Here is a 26,101-nt window from a genome sequence, read left to right on the forward strand (position 1 = left end):
GGCATTGTGTCTCTAGATACAAACTTTGGCTATCATGTTAAGTACATTTTGTTCTACATTGACAAGGAGTTGGGCAAGTAGAAATACACAGATTATCAGGCTTTGTGACAAGTTCACTAAATAGAAGATATTGATCATATAGAAATGTTTCTACAGTGTAAAACATATACATGTATAACGGTATTCACAGTCTTTCTTTTTATTATTTCCTTCCTCAATCCCTAGATGCATTAGTGTCTATTCAGGTAAAAACCTTTTGAAAAATTTCAACATTTATTCAAAGATGTTTGAAGGTAACGGGGCACATCTGATAATTAATCAGTCTACACGAGTCCCACACTTTAGTATTCCTGTTGTTATCATTGCACATACAGAATTATCCATAGATGAAAAGTGTCTTAACAGGTATCTATGAAACCATTTAAAAAAAGTTTATTCAATGTTTGCATGCTAAAGTGGCAGGTCTGAAATGATGAATCAGTTTTCACTAGGACTACACTTGAACATTTTTTTTTTCATAATTGCAAACATTATAAAAGTCATAAAGGCACAAGTGTCTAAACTGGTACAATACAATTATACAATCATTTTAAATCCATATTTCTGCAATGTTTGAAGGTAACGGGGCAGATCTGACAATTAATCAGTCTACACGAGTCCTACACTTTAATATTCCTGCTGTTATCATTGCACATACAGAATTATCCATAGATGCAAAGTGTCTAAACAGGTACCAACAGAAACAATCTTTTTTTTTTTTTTTACAAAAGGTAAAAAGTAGGTCTGAAATGATGAGTCGGTCTTCATGAGACCTACCCTGTTATGATTCTGTTGTTATAATTGCTCATATAGCACTGAGCCATACATGCACAAGACTAAGTATAAACTGGCAACTATACATACACACATTTGAAATCTATTTGTGCAATGTTTGTAGGAAACTGGGCAGATCTGACAATTAGTCAGTCTACACAAGGTCTACACTTTCATATTCCTGTCGTCATCATTACATGTTTAGTAGTGTTTTTTTTATTCAGGATGAGTGGGGAGTCTTTTACGCAAAACATGGGTCTTTCAAGAGACTGACCACCACTACAAGTGTGTGTCAGTTTTGTTGAAAATTGCCTGATTTATGATTAAGTTAGAGTCTGAACGAGCAGTATTATGCCCGAATTGCATCCCTTAGCTTGACCTTGACCAAAAAGATAGGGACACGTGACATATGAAGCCGTCTCCACATGTATAAGCATTGATAGTAATTTGTTTTAAAGCAACAGCACATATCAAACAGCTATTGAGACAGCTATATCGAGCTGATCATACAGTCATGGTAATTAACTATTTAGCAAATGTAGCAATTTCAAGTAATAGAATACTGCATAAGATATTTTTAACTAAAAGAAAACATCTTGAAAGTTTGTATCAATCCATTACCCAACATACAACCAACCAAATGGCAATTCTTATAAAATACCCCCTCCCCCGATTCCCATTTTTCTCACCTTATTCTCACATTTCCTCAGCAACTTCTTCTTTCCAAGGTCATAGATCCTCAGGAACTTCCCCACACCTATGAGTGCTCTCCCCTGGAAAGGCACAATCGCCCCTGGCAACTCATCCACAACAGTCTTGTGTACAAACTCAAGAGTTTCGCCCTCCACCAGCCTGTATGTGTACAGGTAGCCGTTACTAAGGGTGCGCGGGTTGAGGGTCAGGTCTTTACCAACACCCACAACCACGTGAGTGTCTTCAGGGGAGTTGGAGAACTTCACTATGGCTATACTGCAAACAGAGAGGTACACATTATTGTGAATGAGAAATATTTTGTTATATAACAGTACTAACAACAAGAATGCACTTTTTTTTTAATCCTCCATGGTACAAGTTGGTATCTTCAATAACCGCAAAAGTTAAGGCCAATGTAAAGTTTGACGCAAACAAACAAACACACAGACAGGGCAAAAACAATATGTCCCCCAGTATAGACTGATATGTCCCCCACACCCCAACCCCTCTACCTGTGTGCGGCCTCGTTCTGCTCCAGCTGTACAGTGTCAAGAGTAAGGCCCGTGATGGGGTTGATGACCCGGATCACGGAGGCCCACATGCCTGCCGACGCCTTGGGAGCCCCGAACACGGACTCGGGCAGGTCCTCGTTGAGAAACGCTGCTGCCATCTCCGCAGCCAGCTCTCTCTCCTCCTCCTGGGCGTCCTCTATCATCGCCTGTAGACATTAAGACTTAATGTTATATCAGTTCTATTGAACCACCTAACAGACACTGTAGACGTTAAGACTGGATTGTTATATCAGGTCTATTGAACCACCTAACAGACACTGTAGACGTTAAGACTGGATTGTTATATCAGTTCTATTGAACATCCACAGAAACAGACATGGGATAAACAACATTAATGTCAAACAGCATGCCTTTGTTAGTGCCTGTTGACATCATTTTGTGTATATTAATGTGCCTTAATGCACAGATTGCTATAGGAACATTTATTATATTAATTGTCCTATGTTTGTAGGTAACGGGGCAGATCTGACAATTAATCAGTCTATACGAGTCCTACACTTTAATATTCCTGTTGTTATCATTGCACATACAGAATTATCCATAGATGCACAAGTGTCTTAACAGGTATCTATGAAAACAGTTATAATTTTTCATATGATGTTTATAGGTACAGGAGCAGGTGTGAAATGTCGGAAGTCTTCAAGAGTCCTACACTTCAATATTCTTGTTCTTATGATTACACACAAAGTAATAAGGCACAAGTCCACAAGTGTCTTAAATGGCAACTATACAATTATTTTACATTGTGCATTGTTTGAAGGTAACGGGGCAGATCTGACAATTGATCAGTCTACACGAGTCCTACACTTTAATATTCCTGCTGTTATCATTGCAAATACAGAATTATCCATAGTTGCACAAGTGTCTTAACAGGTATCTATGAAACCATTTAAAAAAGGTTAATTCAATGTTTGCATGTAAAGTGGCAGGTCTGAATGATAAATCAGTCTTCACTAGGCCTACACTTAAACAATTTTTTTCATGATTGCAAACATTGTCATAAGTCATAAATGCACAAGATTCAAAACTGGTACTATACAATTATACAATCATTTTAAATCCATATTTATGCAATGTTTGAAGGTAACGGGGCAGATCTGACAATTAATCAGTCTACACGAGTCCTACACTTTAATATTCCTGTTGTTATCATTGCACATACAGAACTATCCATAGATGCACAAGTGTCTTAACAGGTACCAATGAAAATAGTTTTAAATCTTTTAATTCAATTATTTAATTAAATGATAATAAATAAAGGAACAGGTCTGAATTGTTGATAAATTCTTAATAAGTTCTTCACTTAAATTTCTGTTGTTAAGATAGTTAATATATTACTAGGACATAAATGCAGAAGACATAGTGTCTATACAAGCAACTATAGACATTAAAAAACTTTTATTTGCGCAATTTTTGTAAGTAATGGGGTAGATCTTACAAAAACCAGTCTACACAAGTCTTACACTTTTCAGTTTATGACTAGAGTAATGATTATGCCACTTTTAGACTGTCAACATAATCAAATGTTTTTATGTTCGATTAATTATGCCCTTAAAAACATGATACAATGTTGACAAGAAGTGGCCAAGTTTACTTCATGTATAACATATTGCGCTCCAAACATGTGCAAACAGCATAACACCAGAACAGCCTGCAGTAACTCGCAGTCTGTTAGGTTTTATGCTGTTTGCTGTCTGCAGACAACTTCACACTCACATCAGCCAGTGTCTGTTTCCTCTGGGCCTTGGTGGCCTCTGTGTAGGCGTTGTGGTCAGACTCAATGGTGACCAGGTGCCCGGACTCCTGGTGGATCACAAACTTGCGAGGCGTGTACAGCAGGAGATGAGACACCTGGTTAAACACCGCCCCCAGCTTCTCCAGCGCTAAAATTCTGGATGTAAAGAACCAACGTGTTAGTTTTGTTCAGATAGATTTTCTTCATATGTATTCAACAGTATTTCAGTAATGACACAGCGGTCAGCTCTCCTACCCCACTTTTCCAGGGTAAGCCAGACTGCTCGCCTACCACACTTTTCCAGGGTAGTCAGTCTGCTCGCCTACCCCACTTTTTCAGGGTAAGCCAGTCTGCTTGCCTACCACACTTTTCCAGGGTAAGCCAGTCTGCTCGCCTACCCCACTTTTCCCGGGTAAGCCAGACTGTTTGCCTACCACACTTTTCCAGGGTAAGCCAGTCTGCTTGCCTACCACACTTTTCAAGGGTAAGCCAGTCTTCTTGCCTACCACACTTTTCCAGGGTAAGCCAGTCTGCTTGCCTACCACACTTTTCAAGGGTAAGCCAGTCTTCTTGCCTACCACACTTTTCCAGGCTAAGCCAGTCTGCTCGCCTACCACACTTTTCCAGGGTAAGCCAGTCTGCTTGCCTACCACACTTTTCCAGGGTAATCCAGTCTGCTTGCCTACCACACTTTTCCAGGGTAAGCCAGTCTGCTTGCCTATAACACTTTTCCAGGGTAATCCAGTCTGCTTGCCTACCACACTTTTCCAGGGTAAGCCAGTCTACTTGCCTACCACACTTTTCCAGGGTAAGCCAGTCTTCTTGCCTACCACACTTTTCCAGGCTAAGCCAGTCTGCTCGCCTACCACACTTTTCCAGGGTAATCCAGTCTGCTTGCCTACCACACTTTTCCAGGGTAATCCAGTCTGCTTGCCTACCACACTTTTCCAGGGTAAGCCAGTCTGCTTGCCAACCACACTTTTCCAGGGTAAGCCAGTCTGCTCGCCTACCATACTTTTCCAGGGTAAGCCAGTCTGCTCGCCTACCATACTTTTCCAGGGTAAGCTTTCTACCAGTATACTTTGTGCATCATTTCAAATTACTGAACTCTTAGTTTTCACTAAATCCTATGTAAGACCAAGTTGATCAAATATTGATGTCAGTTCTAATACTGACAACACCATTAAGTTGTAAATAAATTCTTAGACTTGATGAGGTAAAAGCAGAATAATACACCTTCACCACAGTACTACCTACCTAAGAGTGTTGGTAGAAATGGCTACTATGCCCTCTGGACACTGTTCGGAGGCAAACCCCGAGGCGTACTCCAGTGTCTCGTAGGACAGGGGGGTCAGGTGGAACCTGCTCTGGTAGGCGTAACTCAGCCACGATCTGCTGGACATGGCTAGTACCTGCAGGCAGACCACAGCTGTGTTATAACAGTCCGCTTACTGGCAAGGGCTTAATGCTTGTTCATAAAGTGTTATCCAATATTAGCCTGTGCAGACTGCACAGGCTAATCTGGGACAACACGTTTTGCCTAGTCTGGATTTTTTTATGACAGACTCCATTTAACCAAAAATTCCTTAAAACAGTCAGCAAATGCTAATCTGAGAAACCATTGTTGGCACATCCACAAGGCCTAGTTTTCCTGAGCTCAATTAAAACAATATCACTTGAACTCTGCATTTAAATGGCCTTCCAATTAGGATACCATTTTCATTTTAAAACCATTGACCCAAGTCAGAAAATATCAGTTTGTGTGCAATTATTGTCAGTCTAATAATGCTTGCTCCACTCGTACGTTCAATTAACAAGTAACCTATATTTCATAGAGAATATTAGTTGGCTTTGGTGGAATATCGATTTTAATTCACGAGTGATCATAGAAAATGATATTTTCACAAGTGGCACAGCCACGAGTGATGCACCATGAGTGAAAGAGTATTTTTTCTATGATCACGAGTGAATTATATATGATAATGATGCAGACTAAGTCCGTGTCTGGTAGCCCGACTTACTGCTTCGGATCCCTGCATGGCAATTCTGAACAGTTTCACGGGCCTGGTACCCAGGTATCTTGTTCTCGTGTCTGACAGGTCCCCTGTAACTGTGTCCAACACAGTCCTCAACAACACACCGTTCTAGAACAAAAAAAAATATTAATATATTAACAGCACCGTATTCAATAAAACCATGACTTTAAGGGGAATATAAAGTGTGTAAAGAACTAGAACACATATATTTATTTACTTTGCAAGTTAATAAAAAACAGAAACTTTATTCAATAAGAGAATATGAAGTATATTATAAATCATATTCATAAACATAAAAACTGTTTTGATACGGTGAATTTACTTCATGATCTTTATTATTTTTCAGTGTATTCATTTTAATCATCAATTTAAATTAATGATTATCCATAAGCAAACACATATTTTAAAAGTATTTTAGTCATTAGTGTAATTTTGCTTGTTTGAATACCATGTAACAAATATTTTTCAACTCTGAAAATGTTAATTTCACCTAACTATGATTAAGTCTGCATGGAAGTATTGCCCATACCCGTTGGCCTGTGTTGGCTGGTCTGTTTATAAGAATTTAATCTTTAAATCAGAGAGAAACATAAGAACTGCCCTCAAAAACTGATCCTGAACTCTTCAGGTGAATGAGAAACAACTAAAATATTGGTCCTTTTGTTTGTAGGCAATGGGGCAGATCTACACGAGTCTACACGAGTCCTACACTTTAATATTCCTGATGTTATCAATGCACGTATAGTAATAAGCCATATATGCACAAGTGTCAAACAGGTGGCTATAGAAAATTGTTAAGATGTTTATTATTTAATGTTTGTAGGTAACGGGGCAGATCTGGTATGAAAAACCAGTCTACACGAGTCCTACACTTTAATATTCCTGATGTTATCATTGCACGTATAGTAATAAGCCATATATGCACAAGTGTCAAACAGGTGGCTATACAAAATTGTTAAGATGTTTATTATTTAATGTTTGTAGGTAACGGGGCAGATCTGGTATGAAAAACCAGTCTACACGAGTCCTACACTTTAATATTCCTGATGTTATCATTGCACGTATAGTAATAAGCCATATATGCACAAGTGTCAAACAGGTGGCTATAGAAAATTGTTAAGAGGTTAATTATTTAATGTTTGTAGGTAACGGGGCAGATCTGGTATGAAAAACCAGTCTACACGAGTCCTACACTTTAATATTCCTGATGTTATCATTGCACGTATAGTAATAAGCCATATATGCACAAGTGTCAAACAGGTAGCTATAGAAACGTCTTTAATATGAACTCTTGTTTGTAGGTACTGGCAGATCTGACAATTAACCAGTCTACACGAGTCCTACACTTTGACATTCCTGTGGTTTATCATTGCACATACAGAATTATCCATAAATGCACAAGAGTCTAAACAGGAACCTATAAACAATAGGGTCTGAAAGACCCAAAGTCGCTCACCTGAGATAACAAGATATTATTGGGACAAATCTTCTGACCAAGTTTCACCAAGATCGGAAAATAAATGTGGCCTCTAGAGTGTTAACAAAGTTTTACCATAGCCATATAAGGAAAAATGCCCCGCCCCCTGGCAGCCATGTTTTTCAACCAACCGGCATCATTTTTTAACTTGTCCAAGATATTATCGGATGAATCTTCTGACAAATTTCATGAAGATAGGACAGTAAATGTGGCCTCTAGTGTTAACAAGATTTTACTTTAGCCATATAAGGAAAAATGCCCCGCCCCTTGGAAGCCATTTTTTTTCATGCAAACATAATTATTTTCGAACTCAAGATATCATTGAGACCAATCTTCTGACCAAATTTCATGAAGATTGGACACTAAATGTGGCCTCAAGAGTGTTAACAAGGTTTTACTATAGCCATATAAGGAAAAATGCCCCGCCCCTTGTTGCCATGTTTTTAAAGCAACCAAAACCATTTTCGAACTCATCCAAGATATCATTGGGACAAATCTTCTGACCAAGTTTCATGATGATCGGAAAATAAATGTGGCCTCTATAGTGTTAACAAGGTTTTACTAAACCCTTATAAGGAAAATAGCCCCGCCCCCGTGGTGGCCATGTTTTTCAACCAACGGGCATCATTTTTGAACTCGTCCAAGATATTATTAGGATGAATCTTCTGACCGAGTTTCATGAAGATCAGACTATAAATGTGGCCTCTAGAGTGTTAACAATATTTTACTATAGCCTTATATAGCCATATAAGGAAAAATGCCCCGCCCCTTGGCGGCCATGTTTTTCATGCAAACATAACCATTTTCGAACTCGTCCAAGATATCATTAAGACCAATATTCTGACCAAATTTCATGAAGATTGGACACTAAATGTGGCCTCTAGAGTGTTAACAAGGTTTTACTATAGCCATATATAGCCATATAAGGAAAAATGCCCCACTCCTTGGCAGCCATGTTTTTCAAGCAAAGGTTACCATTTTTGAACTCATCCAAGATATCAGTGGGACAAATCTTCTGAGCAAGTTTCATGAAGATCGGAAAATAAATGTGGCCTCTAGAGTGTTAACAAGGTTTTACTATAGCCATATAAGGACAAATAACCCGCCCCCTGGCGGCCATGTTTTTCAACCAACTGGCATCATTTTCGAACTCGTCCAAGATATTATTGGGATGAATCTTCTGACCAAGTTTTATGAAGACCAGACAATAAATGTGGCCTCTAGAGTGTTAACAAGATTTTACTATAGCCATTTAAGGAAAAATGCCCTGCCCCTTGGCAGCCATGTTCTTCAAGCAAACGTAACCATTTTCGAACTCATCCAAGATATCATTGAAACCAATCTTCTGACCAAATTTCATGAAGATTGGACAATAAATGTGGCCTCTTGAGAGTTAACAAGGCAAATGTTGACGCCGCACAACGCACAACGGACAAAAAGTGATCACAAAAGCTCACCATGAGCACAAGGTGAGCTAAAAACAGTTTCATATTTTCAATTTAAAGTTTGTAGGCTAAGTGTCAGGTTTGAAATGTTGCACCGGTCTCCACAAGTTCAGTATTGCCCATACCTGTAGGCCTGTATTGAGGAACAACCCCCCAACGGTTCCAGTCTCTCCAGTCTCCTCCTTGGCCTCTGTGCCCCCCATCTCCACGATACACAGGGACTCTGGGGACGCTGGCAGGGCCTGCATGCTCAGTGGAGACAGGCAGTCCTGGGAGGAAAATCACACATAGGATCTTAGTTCTGGAAAAACTGGGCTTAATTGCATGTGAGAAAAGTATTGTCCCAGTTTAACCTGTGCAGTCCTCACAGGCTAATCTAGGACGGCACTTTAAGCACATTCATTTAGTAAAGTTTTCCCAGAAGCTAATATGGTTTAAATACTTGAATTACAATGTTTAAGCTTTGTAGTTTTCACCTTTAACTGGTATTCACCAAAGATTGTTCATTCCCTCTACTATCAAATCTTGTACATTAAATTATAAATGATGGTATTATTTTTTTTTACATCTCAACAAGTTATGGTTTAATTTTTAATTTGCAGCATAAATGATTGATACAACTTTTAATTTGCTGCTTTGCTGATTAACACAACTTTTAATTTGCACCTGTACTATGGAAGTTTTACCTTTCCATGATTTAGCAAGTAAAGGACAATCAAAGAAAGGAGTTTTTATTTATTACATACACTACAATTTTTGAAAAAGAAAAAGTACAAGTTGTTTAAATAACATGGCCCCGTTTGATTTGTCATGACTTTAAAATGTAATAAAACTGCAAGCATGATACAATGGATACTTTCCTAAACTACAGCAAACTGAACACTGCTCACATTAGGGTCCAGGGAGACAATTCTGACTGTGTTATCAGCCAGCCCGACTGCCAGGAACCGGCACCTCTGTTCTCCCACGGGTACACGCCCCAGCGCCATACAGACCACATCTGATGACATGTCCTTCCTCTCTGTGTACTCATTCAACTGGCCCGTCTGGGAAAAGTAACAACACGATGGATAAAGATAATTTGTTACAACTATTAAAATATCACAAAAGACAATTCTACCTTTGTTAAAATATATATCATAGAGCTGACTCCATTGGAAGACATATGACCCCGAAAAACACTATCGAAACCTAAACGCAGATTTTGAAACATAAATGCGGACCCTAAGTTCAAGGTCAAAGGGATCAAAATTTGTGTGCGTATGGAAAGGCCTTGTCCATATACACATGCATACAAAAAATGAAGGCAACATCTGAAGCGACATAGAAGTTATGAGCATTTTTCGAAACCTAAACGCAAGTGTGACGGGCAGTGCGATCACTATATGCCCACCTTCTGGGGCATAAAAAATGAAAATTTCAGTGGTAAAAAATCAACAAACATAATTTTCATACAAATGACTATCATTACTGTTCAGTGAAAATTAAAAATTCAGAAACATACAGTTGGACTGAATGAAATGCCAGCAGTTTGCTTTCATAGAATAACTAATAAGGCTAGTGGAACAAGAGCACCGCATAACGGGTGCCACACTCGGCTGCAGGTGCATTTTTTAAGAAATGAAAGCTTGTCAGAATTCTTGACCATTGACCTAGTGACCCAAATATGGGTGTGGCGTGTAGAACTCATCAAGGTGCAGCTACATATGAAGTTTCAAAGTTGTAGGTGGAAGCACTTTGATTTTAGAGCCAATGCTCAAAACCTTAACAAAATGTTAAGGTTTTAGCACGACGCGGCAGGGTTCGACACTAAGGCACGTCCGACAGACATTGTCTAGTAAGATCGGTGGTTGGACTAGTAAACTGCGACTAGCTTGTCCGACTGGTCGTACATAAATTTAAAAAAAATCTATACTTATTCATATGACTATAAATAACTGCTGTGAAAACCTTTACTTTTAATGTGTAAAATTACTATTGTATCCAATATTTACATTTAAAAAAAAAACTAGTTTATTTAAATAAACGCGGAGCATTCACATGATTCATCGCTATTTTTAGACGCAAAGGAGAGCTTCCTGCAGAAATTGCTTGTTTCAAGGTTACATTACACAGAATCATTTTGTATCCCTCCGTGGTCCATTCGAAAGTAGTGCCCATTTCTAAAGAGTTCCTTTTCTCTTCGGTCTTAAAAGCAATTTAGCGCTCCCACCCATGCTTTTTGTGATTATCATCTGCATCCTATGTGTGTCTGCAACATTTTGGCGCATTTCATTGGGGATTACGTTGAAAGATGACTGTTTGGGGTGCGTTTATTGAAGTACGGGGCTTTTGTCGAAATTTCACTTTCGAAACTCTGTTTTCCGAGGGTGCTTGCCTTTGGGCGTATTTTACTTTCTTAGAAGTTGCGAGACCATAAATTTTTGACTGCATTTATTAAAAGAGGACAGATTTATCTTTAAAATGATACCGGTCTTGCAAAATTTGATATATAGGAGATACAAGAAAAATGCTTTGAAAGTTGGCAGTTTTATAATGGGACCCTATGGGAAATGGAATTCGTGTAATATGACCTTTAAAAAACGCACATACCGGGTCTTCAAGTACAATGTCTATAGAAAATCACTAGTTTGCTGTGTTATGTTATTGATTGGCTTACATTTAGCGGGAAAACATGTGAAAAGTAAAATAGCGTATGTGTTTTCTACGATTTTTAAAGGAAAATGGGATTTTTCGGGTAAAAAAAGTAAACAAAAAAGTACGGAACCCCGATTTTTGGGCCTCAGTGCTCACCCGATCGTGTTTTAAGAAGCTTTTCACACGTTTAACGCATCAGTTATGTCCACGGCATGCAAATACGTGTAAATGAACTGTTTATTTTGTAGTTTTATATGATAAACATGCGATTTGAGGTCGCTTTGCCTCCGGAATCCAAGTACAGAAAACGCAAGCGAGGGGGCTTATCACGAGTCATACTCAAAGGCGTGTTTGGGGGTATTTCTAGTTGTCAGATCGACCTGAAATTTTGTATTTGTAGTACAAATATATTAATAATGCTATGGATGCGTTCTTGTCCATGATCTGAAAAGTTTACGTTTCCTTTAAGGTTACATTACACAAAATCATTTTGTATCCCTCCGTGGTCCATTCGAAAGTAGTGCCTATTTCTAAAGAGTTCCTTTTCTCTTAGATCTTAAAAGCAATTTAGCACTCCTACCCATGCTTTTTGTGATTATTTCCTGCATCCTATGTGTGTCTGCAACATTTTGGCGCATTTCATTGGGGATTACGTTGAAAGATGACTGTTTGGGGTGCGTTTATTGAAGTACAGGGCTTTTGTCGAAATTTCACTTTCGAAACTCTGTTTTCCGAGGGTGCTTGCCTTTGGGCGTATTTTACTTTCTTAGAAGTTGCGAGACCATAAATTTTTGACTGCATTTATTAAAAGAGGACAGATTTATCTTTAAAATGATACCGGTCTTGCAAAATTTGATATATAGGAGATACAAGAAAAATGCTTTGAAAGTTGGCAGTTTTATAACGGGACCCTATGGGAAATGGAATTCGTGTAATATGACCTTTAAAAAACGCACATACCGGGTCTTCAAGTACAATGTCTATAGAAAATCACTAGTTTGCTGTGTTATGTTATTGATTGGCTTACATTTAGCGGGAAAACATGTGAAAAGTAAAATAGCGTATGTGTTTTCTACGATTTTTAAAGGAAAATGGGATTTTTCGGGTAAAAAAAGTAAACAAAAAAGTACGGAACCCCGATTTTTGGGCCTCAGTGCTCACCCGATCGTGTTTTAAAAAGCTTTTCACACGTTTAACGCATCAGTTATGTCCACGGCATGCAAATACGTGTAAATGAACTGTTTATTTTGTAGTTTTATATGATAAACATGCGATTTGAGGTCGCTTTGCCTCCGGAATCCAAGTACAGAAAACGCAAGCGAGGGGGCTTATCACGAGTCATACTCAAAGGCGTGTTTGGGGGTATTTCTAGTTGTCAGATCGACCTGAAATTTTGTATTTGTAGTACAAATATATTAATAATGCTATGGATGCGTTCTTGTCCATGATCTGAAAAGTTTACGTTTCCTTTAAGGTTACATTACACAAAATCATTTTGTATCCCTCCGTGGTCCATTCGAAAGTAGTGCCTATTTCTAAAGAGTTCCTTTTCTCTTAGATCTTAAAAGCAATTTAGCACTCCTACCCATGCTTTTTGTGATTATTTCCTGCATCCTATGTGTGTCTGCAACATTTTGGCGCATTTCATTGGGGATTACGTTGAAAGATGACTGTTTGGGGTGCGTTTATTGAAGTACAGGGCTTTTGTCGAAATTTCACTTTCGAAACTCTGTTTTCCGAGGGTTCTTGCCTTTGGACGTATTTTACTTTCTTAGAAGTTGCAAGACCATATATTTTTGACTGCATTTATTGAAAGAGGACAGATTTATCTTTAAAATGATACCGGTCTTGCAAAATTTGATATATAGGAGATACAAGAAAAATGCTTTGAAAGTTGGCAATTTTATAATGGGACCCTATGGGAAATGGAATTAGTGAAATATGACCTCAATTGGTCAAGTTGTCATGAGTATTAATGATTTTCTGCAGTGTCGTAAAACTGTAGAGCATGATTTTACGACTTCTATCGAAAATCGGTATAGTCAATGTAAACATTTTTGCGTAACAGACAAGATAATGTAATTTAAAGAATGGCTTTGTTCAAGTTTGGATTTTTGTCCGACACATCAGTTAATAAAAAAGAATCCGACGCTTAACTGACACGATACGTAAAAATGAAGAAACACGAAAACGTCGATTTTATCCTTGATGGAAAATCGAGTCAGTTCCCATGGCTTGAATTTGACGAAGAAAAACAAAAAAGGGTTATTTTATTGTTTTACTCTATGCATAAAAAAATCTGGTGTTCACTGATTATTTACTGATAAATCCTGATTAAACAGTTACATGACACAATTTTGTTCATTTGCTATGTCATTTATGGTCTAGTAGACATCAGGTTCGGGCTAGTACATTTTAAGAGGAGCTGGTCCGACGGTCTTGCTGTAAAAAAAGTTAATGTCGAACCCTGCGCGGACGACGGACACGACGAGCTGGCTATGACAATACCTCGGGTTTTCTCCGAAAACAGCAGAGCTTAAAAACAAGTAATCCTTAAAAGAGGCAAAGTGAAAATGGCCGTTTGCAACCAGCATAAAACAAGAACACCATGTGAAGTGACTCGTGGCCTATTCAGGTTTAATGCTGTTTGATGCTAATCAGTATCTTAGGGCTGGAAAAGAAGTATTTAAACCGTAAATCTATTAAGCAATGTCTTAAATTGACTTTGATTTTCTAAGGGACCACTACAAACAGATCAATATGCTTATCTGAGTGGAAAAGTGTTGATGAATATTTCAGCTTACCGGGTCCATCTCAAAGTAGACGAGCTCGCCTCCCGTCAGCGCTATGACAACCTGGCGCTGATTCACAGCACACTTGACAATGTTCTTCTTGCCCGGGGTCTTCCACTCATTGACTCTCTTGTCAGAACGGATGTGACGAATACCGTCGGGGTAGATCTGAAACACAAAAAATTATTAAATAACGTTTGTTGTTTGTGAAAAACATATGCCGGCTTAATTGAATATTACAACTTCAAACTCTTCATTTAACCCTTTCCCACTCAGAAACAAAGTGAAAATGGCAATGAGCAAACAGCATAAAAGCAGAACAGCCTGCGAGTAACGCGCAGACTGTTCAAGTTTTGTGCTGTTTGCTGCTCATCAGTATCTAGGGTATGAAATGAAGCCTTTAAAACTTTAATACAGTAAGAAAGGTCTTTAATTAAATTAAACTTTATAAGGGACTACAAGTGCGTCAAAATACGTATTTAAGTGGTAAAGGGTGAACATCTCTGTTTCCAGACAACTGAAAAAACAGCATGATATTATTGCAAATATGGGGACTTCTTTTGGATTTTTTTTGTTTGTTTTTTGCAATGTGGGATATGAACAAACAATTGCTATACGATTAGCCAAAAACAAATTTTCTTAAAATAAAATTCATTTTAATTATTAAATACTTACCTGTTATCTCTAGCTTACCCCTTTCCAAGGGAGTTTATTAATCCGGAAAATATTCAAGCGCTGGGAATCATCCACCTTTATAAAGAATCCAAATCAGGTTAAACATAGTACAATGCAACCTAACAGGAAATCAAGAACCATAACTAATCTTTCCTTTACACAAACATAAAAAGGCGATGAGCGGGGTGGGAGGTGGGACTTACCGATAACAGGTAAGTATTTAATAATTATAATGAATTTTATTTTAAGAAAATTTGTTTTAATATCATAAATACGTTACCTGTTATCTCTAGCTGATTTTGCAGCTGCGGCGGGAAGGTTCGCATATTTTTTCCCATCACAGCAGAACCCATATAGAGGGTTTACAGCCAGAGATAGTAGAATCACGTCCTCTTATAATCTTTGTTAGTACAGTATAGTACTTAATTCTCGGATGGCCCCAGTGTACTTACGCCATAGAAGAAACTACAGTTTGAGCCACTACAAGAGGACCCAACTTATACAAATTGTCTTGTTGGCACTCAAGAGAACGAAGATAAAAAGAGGAGAAGGTGGTCGGATTCCTCCAGAAAGCAGCTTGAAGCACTTCAGATAGTGGGGTCTGATTAATATAAGCCAATGAAGCCGAAAGAGCTCTTAATTCATGCAGTCTTATCTTAAACAGGGATAAATCCCTCGATGAAAGAGAAGAATAAGCTTTCCTTATAGTCGAGGCCATCCAACGAGAAATAGAAGCCGCAAACACATCGCCCCCCCCCTTTTAATGGAATGAAAAGTCTCTTGCAAGAACCTCGAATAGACTTTACCTTTTTAAGGTAGAACTTCAAAGCCCTGACCGGGAAAAGGAGTCTATCATCATCTTCATGTCCACAAGTTCTAGATAGACTTGGAACTTTGAAAGGTTTGGAAGCCATAGAGGGGAGTTGATTTTTAGCAAGGAATCCTGACTGACATAACAATGTAACGGATCCATCAGAAGAGTCAAAACGAAGATGACTATCCTCGATAGAGAGAGCATGATTTCACTTCTCCGTTTGGCTGAAGCCATAGTAAGAAGGAAAACGGTCTTCCATGTTAGGAATTGTAATGAAGCCTGATCAAGAGGTTCATAGGGAGCCTTAATAAGCGAACCTAGCACACAAGCTAAATCCCATTTAGGAGCAAGTGTACGAGATACAGGACGACTAAGTTCCATAGCTCGAACAAGTTCTGAAATAGCTGGATCAGCACAGACTTGTGAAGACTTAGTGAAAGCCAATGTATGCGAAATCATAGATCTGTATCCTTTGATGGAACTAAGAGAAAGTTTCTTATCATCAAAAAGATAAATGAGAAAATCCGCTATTCGTCTAGCAGAGGGATTGAGGGGATTAATTTTCCCTCGAAAACACCAATTAGAGAAGAGTTTCCAACGAGCATCATAGACTTCTCTGGTGGATTTTCTCCTTGCCGAAGCAACGAGGGTTGAAGCCCTGACAGAAAAACATTTCTTCTGCAAAGATTGCCTGATAACGGCCAGACATGTAAGTGGAACATTTTTGGGTCCGCATGTAGTCTGCCGCTTTGAGACAGAAGATCTGACCTGTGAGGAAGATTCCTGGGATAATCGTACAGGAGACTGAGAAGATCGTTGAACCAAGATCTTCTGGGCCACCAAGGGGCAATCAGGAGTATCCTGCAAGAGCTCACCCTGATTTTCCCCAATATTTGGGGAATTAGAATGGGTGGGGGATAGGCGTAAGCGTCCAGTTGGTCCCACGCGAACGAAAGCGCGTCGATTGCCCACGCTGCTGGATCGTAAACTGGACTCACATACAGAGGAAGTCTGTGATTGTGTCTGGTCGCAAATAGATCGACCAGGGGATAACCGAACTTGAAAAAGATCTGGTTGGTCACTTCTTGATGAAGTGTCCACTCCGATGGAAGTAACTGGTGTTTGCGAGACAAACCATCCGCCAGGGCGTTGAGGTGACCTGGTATATATTTTGCCAGAAGATGAATGTTGAGTGTTTTGCAAAGAACAAGTAATTTTCTGGTTTCCAGATACAGGGATTGAGAATGTGTTCCCCCCTGTGCCTGGATATAAGCCACCACAGATGTGTTGTCTGTTGACACCATCACACAAGAGTCTCGAAGATGTGATTGGAAATGAGATACAGCTAGAAATACTGCTCGCATTTCTAGATTGTTTATATGTAGGTGAGATTCCTGATGAGACCACAACCCTGAAATTATCAGACTGAGAGGTTCCAGGTGAGCACCCCACCCTTCCTTGCTCGCATCCGTTATTAGATATAATGACGGTTGTGGAGGAAGAAGGGGTACTCCTGCCAACAGAGTCTCCTCGTCTAGCCACCACTGAAGATGAGACCTTAAGGAGGGAAGGATTGGAATCTGTGTTAATAGATTGCCTGGAGACCATTTCCAACAAGCTGAGAGATAGTGCTGAAGAGGACGTAGGAAGAGACGTCCCAACTGCACAAAGTCTGCTACTGAGCTCAGGATACCGTTGAGAGGAATTCTTGAGCTGTTATATGAGATTGGGACAAAACCCAGTTGACCTTCATCAGAAGGTCTGATATACGTTGAATAGACACTCTGACCCGATTGATGTGGGTCAAGAAATTCATTCCCACAAACGTAAAGTCCTGTGAAGGAATGAGGTCTGATTTGTCTGCATTGAGGAGGAGCCCTAACGAGAGGAGTTCCTTCCAAGAGAATTCTAGGTTGTACAAAAGCAATTGAAGATCGAGCTGGTGTAAGAGCCAGTCGTCGAAATACTGAAGAAGAATAATCCCGTGAACTCTGAGGTGTGATCCGACTGCCGACATTAGTTTGGTAAAAACTCGTGGGGCTGTCGCCAACCCGAAAGGCATAGACCGGAACTGGTAGACTTGGCCTTGAAAGGCGAATCGCAAGTACTTCCGGTAGTTGGGATGTATAGGAACATGGAAGTAAGCATCTTCCAGATCCAAAGACACCCCCAAGTGCAGGGGTTTGATGGATTCCCGTATGAAAGAAGGAGTCTCCATTTTGAAAGTTGGTTTGAGGAGATACATGTTGAACACTTTTAAATCTATTACTGGTCTCCAGGAACCATTTTTCTTTTGAACAAGAAAAAGAAGACTGTAAAATCCTGGAGAATAAGGATCTTGAACCCTTTCTACCGCCTGTTTTTCCAAGAGCCCGAGAATGGACTCTGGAATATGTGGATGCCAAGATACCAGCTCTATAGGGACGCGAGAAAGTGGAGGCCTTTTTTCGAATTGAAAAGTCAGGCCTTTTGTCACAAGAGAATGAACCCATGCGTCTGAAGTAATTTGAAGCCATCGATTTGAGAAGTGGAAAAGTCTGGCCCCGACTGGTATTTCCGGCATCGGAGGTTGTGGCGGTAGAAAGGGAAGGGCCCTAGGGCTGATAAGCAGGAGGTGCGCCCCTGCCAGTAGAAGGTTTGAAATTCCTCTGTCCCGGCTTGGGTTTGCCCTTTTTCCCAGAATCTTTATTAGAAGACTTGTGTGACAAAGAAGGTCTGTTATAGGAAGACTGCCTATTAGGACCTGACCGTGGATTAAAAGAAGGCTTTTTAGAGAAAAGGTTATTTCTCTTAGCCGTCTTGAATGCTGGAACTGCTGGTCGCCTAGAAGCAGGATGCTTTAAGACCCCTTGGCGTTGTCCAGAGTTGTTTCTAGCTAAAGAAGCATGAAGTTGGTCATCCTTGTCAGCTGTGATTGCTTCTTGTATCCTTCCACCAAAAAGGAACCCTGATGTGAGAGGAGCTGTTCTGAGCGAGTTCATACCAGGTTCCAACAGAAAATCTTTAGGTAAAGAAGTAAGGATAAGATCTCTACGAATCCTTAGCATCTCGGACATTGAAGAAGCAGAAGTGTGAGATAAGGCCAATGTGGTCCGTGAGAGATGAATTAACAAATCACGGAGTTCCTCCGGAACAGATTCCGACCAATCACACACCATTTGTAAAATTGTCGCTAGCATAAAGTTAATTTGGTTAGTCAAACCTAATGATCTAGGTTCCCTCATTTCCCAAGTTTCCAACATTGAAAACGGAACAGAAACTGAATTGGAACCACTTGGCATTACAAGAGATAGCTTGCTAATGTCCGGATCTGGAACCGGAAGTTTTGAAAAATCCAACCCAGATGTTGCATGTGGTACAGGAGGTTTGTAACTTTTACTACCTTCCTGGTGTTTTGGATCAGCTAGTTCCTTAGGAATTTTCCATGTTTCTCCTCGTTTTGGAATAGTCTTATTAGCTGATTCCAATGATTGAAGAACAGATAGAACAGTAGAACCAATGGGAAGTCGCGGGTCAGGACGAGCCGTCGACTTAATAACCCTGTTGGGATCAAATGTACGAAAAAGTTGTTCTGTCACAGAAATCGTCGCATTTGAAGATAGTTCAGCAGGTCTTGGACAGTAATCTTCACCAAGAGTACGAAACATCAGTTCATAGATCTGACCAATCGGAGCTAAATATTGATCCGTCTCAACATTAGATTCTGCATCTGAATCAGCCTCATTCTCTACAACACCAGCGGTGTGTATAGAATCAGCAGGAACAGAAGTGAGAATATCTTGTTCCGGATTGTAATTGTCTGGTAACAGCGAATGATCATCCCCGACGTCAGTAAACTGATGATGTACACCGGAAGATGGTACATTATCAGCATTGACCGGTACAAAATGTCCCGCCGAATTCTGTATCCATAGTGTATCAGGATTCGACAGGGTAGCTGTAGGGGGCACACGACTAGATACGGTAGATGATACCCGTGGTGTTGACACTGACGCCGTAGTGGTGAGATGAGCTCCTGAAGATGCAATACATGTGGCAGTCAACTTTGGAACCGACACATTTGGCATGGAAACATGCGATTCCATAACGGAATAGGATGGTGAACGACTATACGAATGGTAGGTCCGATGCTGACTACGTGAACGTTGCCGACGTCCTCGTTTCCTGCAATGTCGAGATCTGGATTGGCTTCGCTGTCGAGATGTGGATCGGCTGCGATGAGATCGAGATTTTTTGGAATACTGTCTCCGTGAGCGACGACGTGATCGCTTATGAGCGCCGCCGACGAATCAGATGTAGAAGAATAAGCCGATGATGAAGACCGAGTTCTTCTTGACCAGCGATTGGTGTTATCGGTGGCAGGCCTAACTGATGACTGTTGACCGGTGATCAATGACCGAACCGGTGACAAGACCGGACCGGTGACATGACCGGACCGGCCGGTCGTATCATGACCGGTTACGTCACCGGACAAAGACCGTAGAATGGCGGCTGCCATGTGGTCTGACATTGATCCAGTCGTTCCATGATCAATGTCGCCGGTATGCATGGTGTGAGTCAGAAGATCTGATGACGATCGACTGACAACAACACCATCTTGCCCGGTACCCAGTGACTGACAAAACCGCTGGTCATCCTTGACCAGTGGAGTCACCGGGTAATCAACGTCGGATGGAGGTTCGTTGCGTTTGCGGCTGATCGACGTCCTCCGGCGACCTGCTTTCGTCCATACGTCGTAAGCCCACAAATCGCAAACCGCACATTTGTTATTAAATGTGCAACCGGTACATGCAAGGCAAGTATCGTGGGAATCCCACCTTGCCTTGATATGACCACAAGAACCTCTATCCTGTAAGTTCATTCTGAAATAAAAGAAACAGAAAGAACCTACAAAGAACGCTGCCCAATCGACCTCAATTACTTATTGGGGAATAGGCACGAATTCCTCGTGGTTCACGTGCTCATGACGTCCTGTACATGAGCGACGCTACAAACAAAGAAACCCAGCAAAAGCAGAAATATGACAATAACTGCAACAAAAAGTATAGAAATATAAACCGAATGATACAAATAAAAGATAAATAAACTTTATCCTTTTAAACTCCGACAAAAACAAAGTGAAAAGATCACATAAGTCCTGAGCCTAAAATAGGCGTGCACATGGTTTTATCCGGAAAGGAAAGATGAGTTATGGTTCTTGATTTCCTGTTAGGTTGCATTGTACTATGTTTAACCTGATTTGGATTCTTTATAGAGGTGGACAATTCCCAGCGCTTGAATATTTTCCAGATGAATAAACTCCCTTGGAAAGGGGTAAGCTAGAGATAACAGGTAACATATTTATGACATTAAAACAAAGCTCTAATCCAGGTACCTGTACAAGAGCGTCATCTCCAAGTTGTGAACAGGACAGGGTGGGGGTAGTTCCCAGGAAACCAGAGTCTGTGACCTCCTCTACTGTCTCCCCGATAGACAACACGAGGGTGGCGTTCACGAAGGACACTATGATGTAGGCATCATACTCGTCTGCAAGTAGACACTGGAAAACTTCAGCGTTGCTTAATCAACATTTTGGAAATGTGGCCAGAGCCCTTTAGATTGCGTCTTTTTGAATAAAATTGGGAAATCGCTGCTGTTTTTTATGTTTGCTAATAAATACTTTTATATAGAGAGTAAAAACGTTTATTTTAATTATTTATTCTTTTTTGGTCATTTTCAAATGGAGGCAGTAATTTGAGAAAGATGCGCTTTATTGGGAATTGGGCCGAATTTCTTGGCTATTGTCATAAGTCTGAAATGAAGACATATTCTGAGCAAATAGTTTGCACCCTCCACTTATAATTTATTACCGAGATATATTTAAGTTTTAGTTTTTATAAAGATCAGACAAAAAGTCTGGTATTACATACACAAATTGTTGGGATGAAAGAGCGGGATCAGTTAGAGGACTTCAGACAATTAAGGGATAAACTACTACACAATTTTTTAGTTTACCTCGTTATTAGGCAAACATACATTTTAACTAAGTTGGTAAAAATCTTATCAAACTGTACTATATAACATTAGGAAAACAATATAAGGTGGCTAGAATATCAGAGAAACAAGCAAATTCATTGAATTGATATCCCCTGCCAATATGCTTCTGGACACAAAAGTATTATATTTGACACTCAAAAAAACATTTTTTCAAGATACAAAGGGCCATAGCTCCGTTATTAACAGATGGTGTACAATGCCATTTGGCGTGCATCATCCTCTTATCCATAATATATACTCATACCAAGTTTCAATGAAATCCGCAAAAGTACTTCCAAGATATGGCTCTGGACACACATAAAAAAGCATTTTTTTAAGATACAAAGGGCCATAACTCTGTTATAAAATGATGCTGTACACTGCCATTTGGCGTGCATCATCCTCTTATCCATATACATACTCATACCAAATTTCAAGGTAATCCGCCAAAGCACTTCCAAGATATGGCTCTGGACCAACGGATGGACAACGCCAAACAATATCCCTTCGCCTATGGCGGGGGATAATAATTGTCACTTATTTTATGCTTTCCGGAGGTTTATAGAGAAATATCAGTGATTTAAAACTGATAATTCTCTGTTTCAAACAGTGAAAATTATCGATAATATTCTTTTTTTAATGGAACTATTTTTGGATATGTTTGGTTTCCCCATTGTGACCTCCAATTTTACCAAGGGGACTACCCTACATAGAATGATTATAACATACAGATTAGCTTCCCTTGAACATACATGTAATGACATTTTGGGGCACCCAACAGGGAATTAAGATTGTGTGGAATGGCCAAAATACAAAAATACCGGTAAACATTTGTAAGCATACTCGTGAAAATATTATTTTCTATGATCACTCATGAATTTAAATTGATAATCCATCGAATCCTACAAATATCCTCTCTATCATCTGACAACATTGATCTAAAGCTTTGTAACCAACTTCACATTCCTGCCGCGAAGTGACAGTTATGTTCAAGGGAAAATAAAGAAATATGTGGACAGCTGGGGATGAAAAGTGTCTTACACATCTTCCCTACATGGTGATCCCATTTCTGAAGTTTATATGTAATTATATGACCAATTTGGAAGAAGTTGCTGTGAAGTTAGCTCAGTGGTTGGTTCACACCCTTTCACTTAGGCAACCCAGGTTCAATCCCGTTCCCAGAAGCATGTGAGTTTGGTTGGTGGTCACCATACCAGAGAGGTGGGTTTCCCTCTAGTTCCCTCACACAACAAGACCACACCAAAATTGATAATAATTCAGTGACAAATAGAAAGAGGTGGAAATTGCAGCTAAAATTCAAAATTTGTCCCAAACTTATGACTCTAGTAGGGAGGAGTGGTATGGCCCACTCCAGGTCCACACATAATGTAGCCTCAGGAGCAGAAGGACCTCATGAATTTGCAACTGCACACCCAAAAGTAGTCACTAAACAACACTAAACAAACATTATATGAGCCTTGTTCTGAGAAAACTGGGCTTAATGCATGTGCGTAAAGTGTCATCCGGATCAGGGATGACACTTTCCGCCTAAACTTAATTTTCGGTAAGGAGGGATTTCATTGAAACTAAAAATTCCATAAAAGCGGAAAGTGTCGTCCCTGATTAGCCTGTGCGCACTGCACAGGCTAATCTGGGACGACAATTTTCACACAAGCATTAAGCCCAGTTTTCTCAGAACGCGACTCATATGCAGACTGACTCTACCAACACAGTGACATTTATATTCCCTGTCCAGTACTTCATTTGCATTCGTTAAAAGGTATTCAAGTCCTTTCATCAAACTTTATCACACATTCATAAAAAACGGACCTACATACTCTCAAACCAGGAAGATAATTAGCATTAAAATCATAGTTATTTTTTCATGGAGTATTTTGACTTTCTTTCCTATCCCACTCCAGACTAAGTTCTCTTCCACAATGCTCCCCGGGCGGTATTTTCTCCTTATATCACTAGATTAAGTACCCACCTGATCAGCTCTGTAATATCAGACCTCCAGGTCCCCATCTGAAATAGAAAGCAGGTCTGGTGTTTGGCTCTACTCAAACCACCAGCCTGGCTGAATTAGTCTGGAATTCTTCAGCATCTTCATGAATCTTGGTATCTTCAGAATTATTCATAATTTTCTTTACAAGCACTTGTTATCAGATTTTTTTCCCAATGGGGACAAGTTAGGATCAAAATTATTTACTAGTCAAACATCAAGGCTATAAAATGTTGATTTAAAGCAAAGTAAAAGTTTGAAACACTGAGTGTCTGCAGTAACTGACAGGTTTATTATATTATGAGACTCCGGAGCATCTCTCCAAAATATCTTCCTTACTTGTCATGCTCATTTTGAAGAGCATGCATGGAAGACACCTTGAAAAGACTTCTGTAGGGAAGCTGAAATATGAGCCCTGTGAACACCTTGCCAAACTTAGAGTCACTCCATGATAGAGCTACCCCACAAGGTCAAGGCTGCACAGACTCAAGAACATACATTGAAATCATTTGCCCATTCAACTGTGACACAACATGGAACTGTGATCGTCTAGTACCTGCAAAGTAAGGGTTAATGGCCAGGCAACCAGCAATGCATTTAGAATGAAGGCACATCAGTCAGAGAATTTTCCAATTTGGGCAAGTAAGCTTTTGTACGTAACAAACCAGCAAATAATTGACTTTTTTTAGGAAGAGCGCTTCAAAATAATAATTGAAGGGCTTACATGTTTGAATTACAAGTTTTGAAGGTGTTAAGAAAATATTGGTTTACACAGTATTTACACTCATTTAACCTAAGACTTTCAAACAAAGGAAAAGACATTACCCTCCAGCCCCATCCCGGAATGTTTGTTATAGATGTGCCTGTTCCTATTGCATAGTGGGAGCCTACCAGGCCTGTATTATAAGATACGCCTTACCATCAGCATGTTTCTTGACTGTCCATACGGCATTGGGGTTACCGGGCAGCTCAGAGACCGCCATCTCAGACACCTGCACAATGAACAAAACATGCCCCATGAATCACAAGGTTTTTGTTAAGTGTTAACTTGTAAATCAACTGCATATGTATATGGGCTGTGTTCTGGGAAAAGGGGGTAGTAATGTCCGCACAGGCTAATCAGGGACAACACTTTCCTCTTTTATGACATTTTTCGTTTAAAGAGTCTCTTCTTAGCAAAAAACCAGTTTAAGCGGAAAGTGTTGTCCCTGATTAGCCTATGCTGACTACACTGGCTAATCTAAGATGACACTTTATGCACATGCATTAAACCCCCTTTTCACAGACAACGACCCATATACATCATCACAATTGTGAGTCCTGTGTGACAAGGTATCAAGTTGAGGTAAGATCGTGAAATTAAAAAGCAAACATTGTATGAGCAAAAAATATGAACATAATGATATAGGCAAGATGTTTCTACTGGTGTATATTCTAGTGCTTAAATACATAATTAAGCAACACAGATCAGGCCACGTGGATTTAATCATGACAAGTTCAGGTGAAACATGAAAATTTAGCATCATTTCTATGTTGCATCATAAAAAACTGCTTATCATGCGAACACTAGTGATTGTTGGTAACACAATATACAGCTTTTGAAACTATTCTCTCTCATATTGAAATATTTAACACACACAACAGTTTCAATCTAAAATGTCTAGAGTATCCAATAGCATGGCTGTTTTCCCTTATACAATGTAGGCTGTTTAAGGAGTCATTAACTCTAAAAACATCTTTCAAATCATGCAGTTTTTTCCAAAATTTTTTTCTTCACACAGGATTGTTTATACCCTAGATTTTTGTGTGCACTTCGATATTTGCAGTTATTTACCGTAATTAAGTCATCTCAAGGCAGTCTGTTCTCCAAATCACACTTTTCCTTGGTTAGCTTTTTTTACATCTCAATATTTTGTTCATCTCCCATTCATATAAGTTCAACACTAGTAAATATAATACTGAAAACACTTTGTATTCTCACTTTTGAAGCATTTTAGCAGAACAACACTAAGTTCCCAATTTTAGTCAAAACGCCGCAAATTTTCCCAATCCAAAGAGACCTGGCCCTATTCCCAAAGTGGTGAAAAAAAAACACTGCTTGTAGGTGTCAAATAAAAGTGATGAGAATTCCCAGACTAGACTAGACATAACCCACCTCCAAGCCGTGCCTGAGCACACGGAGGGATGACCTGGGCCCACGTCCACACAGACTGTACAGCTGAGGCGTGTCCTCATTAGCCAGATCAGCTATCTGAAAACAAATGAAACAAATACTGGGTCATACATGGGAAAGATGACAGCAATGAGACCATGGAGAGGTTATATTGGGTAACATATGAACTGAATCATGAGAAAATCAATACTATGACATATGCAACCGAGCAGGCTGGTG

The 26,101-nt window shown here is 39.7% G+C and overlaps 1 protein-coding gene across 2 annotated transcripts in view; it reads right to left on the reverse strand.

Moving 5' to 3' along the window:
• LOC127845243 (splicing factor 3B subunit 3-like) overlaps positions 1–26,101 on the reverse strand; it is a 179,385-nt gene that overhangs the window by 127,803 nt on the left and 25,481 nt on the right. For both annotated transcript variants that reach the window (XM_052376052.1, XM_052376051.1), the window contains exons 11-21: positions 25,865–25,960; positions 24,629–24,701; positions 21,064–21,215; positions 14,213–14,368; positions 9,662–9,817; positions 8,897–9,040; positions 5,835–5,957; positions 5,071–5,225; positions 3,795–3,969; positions 2,019–2,224; positions 1,503–1,782 (exon numbers count right to left, since the gene is read on the reverse strand). In XM_052376052.1, coding sequence (XP_052232012.1) covers positions 1,503–1,782; positions 2,019–2,224; positions 3,795–3,969; positions 5,071–5,225; positions 5,835–5,957; positions 8,897–9,040; positions 9,662–9,817; positions 14,213–14,368; positions 21,064–21,215; positions 24,629–24,701; positions 25,865–25,960 — 1,716 coding nt within the window. The remainder of the gene's footprint in view (positions 1–1,502; positions 1,783–2,018; positions 2,225–3,794; positions 3,970–5,070; positions 5,226–5,834; positions 5,958–8,896; positions 9,041–9,661; positions 9,818–14,212; positions 14,369–21,063; positions 21,216–24,628; positions 24,702–25,864; positions 25,961–26,101) is intronic.

The sequence above is a fragment of the Dreissena polymorpha genome, chromosome 9 (assembly GCF_020536995.1).
Source record: "Dreissena polymorpha isolate Duluth1 chromosome 9, UMN_Dpol_1.0, whole genome shotgun sequence".
NCBI lineage: Eukaryota > Metazoa > Mollusca > Bivalvia > Myida > Dreissenidae > Dreissena > Dreissena polymorpha.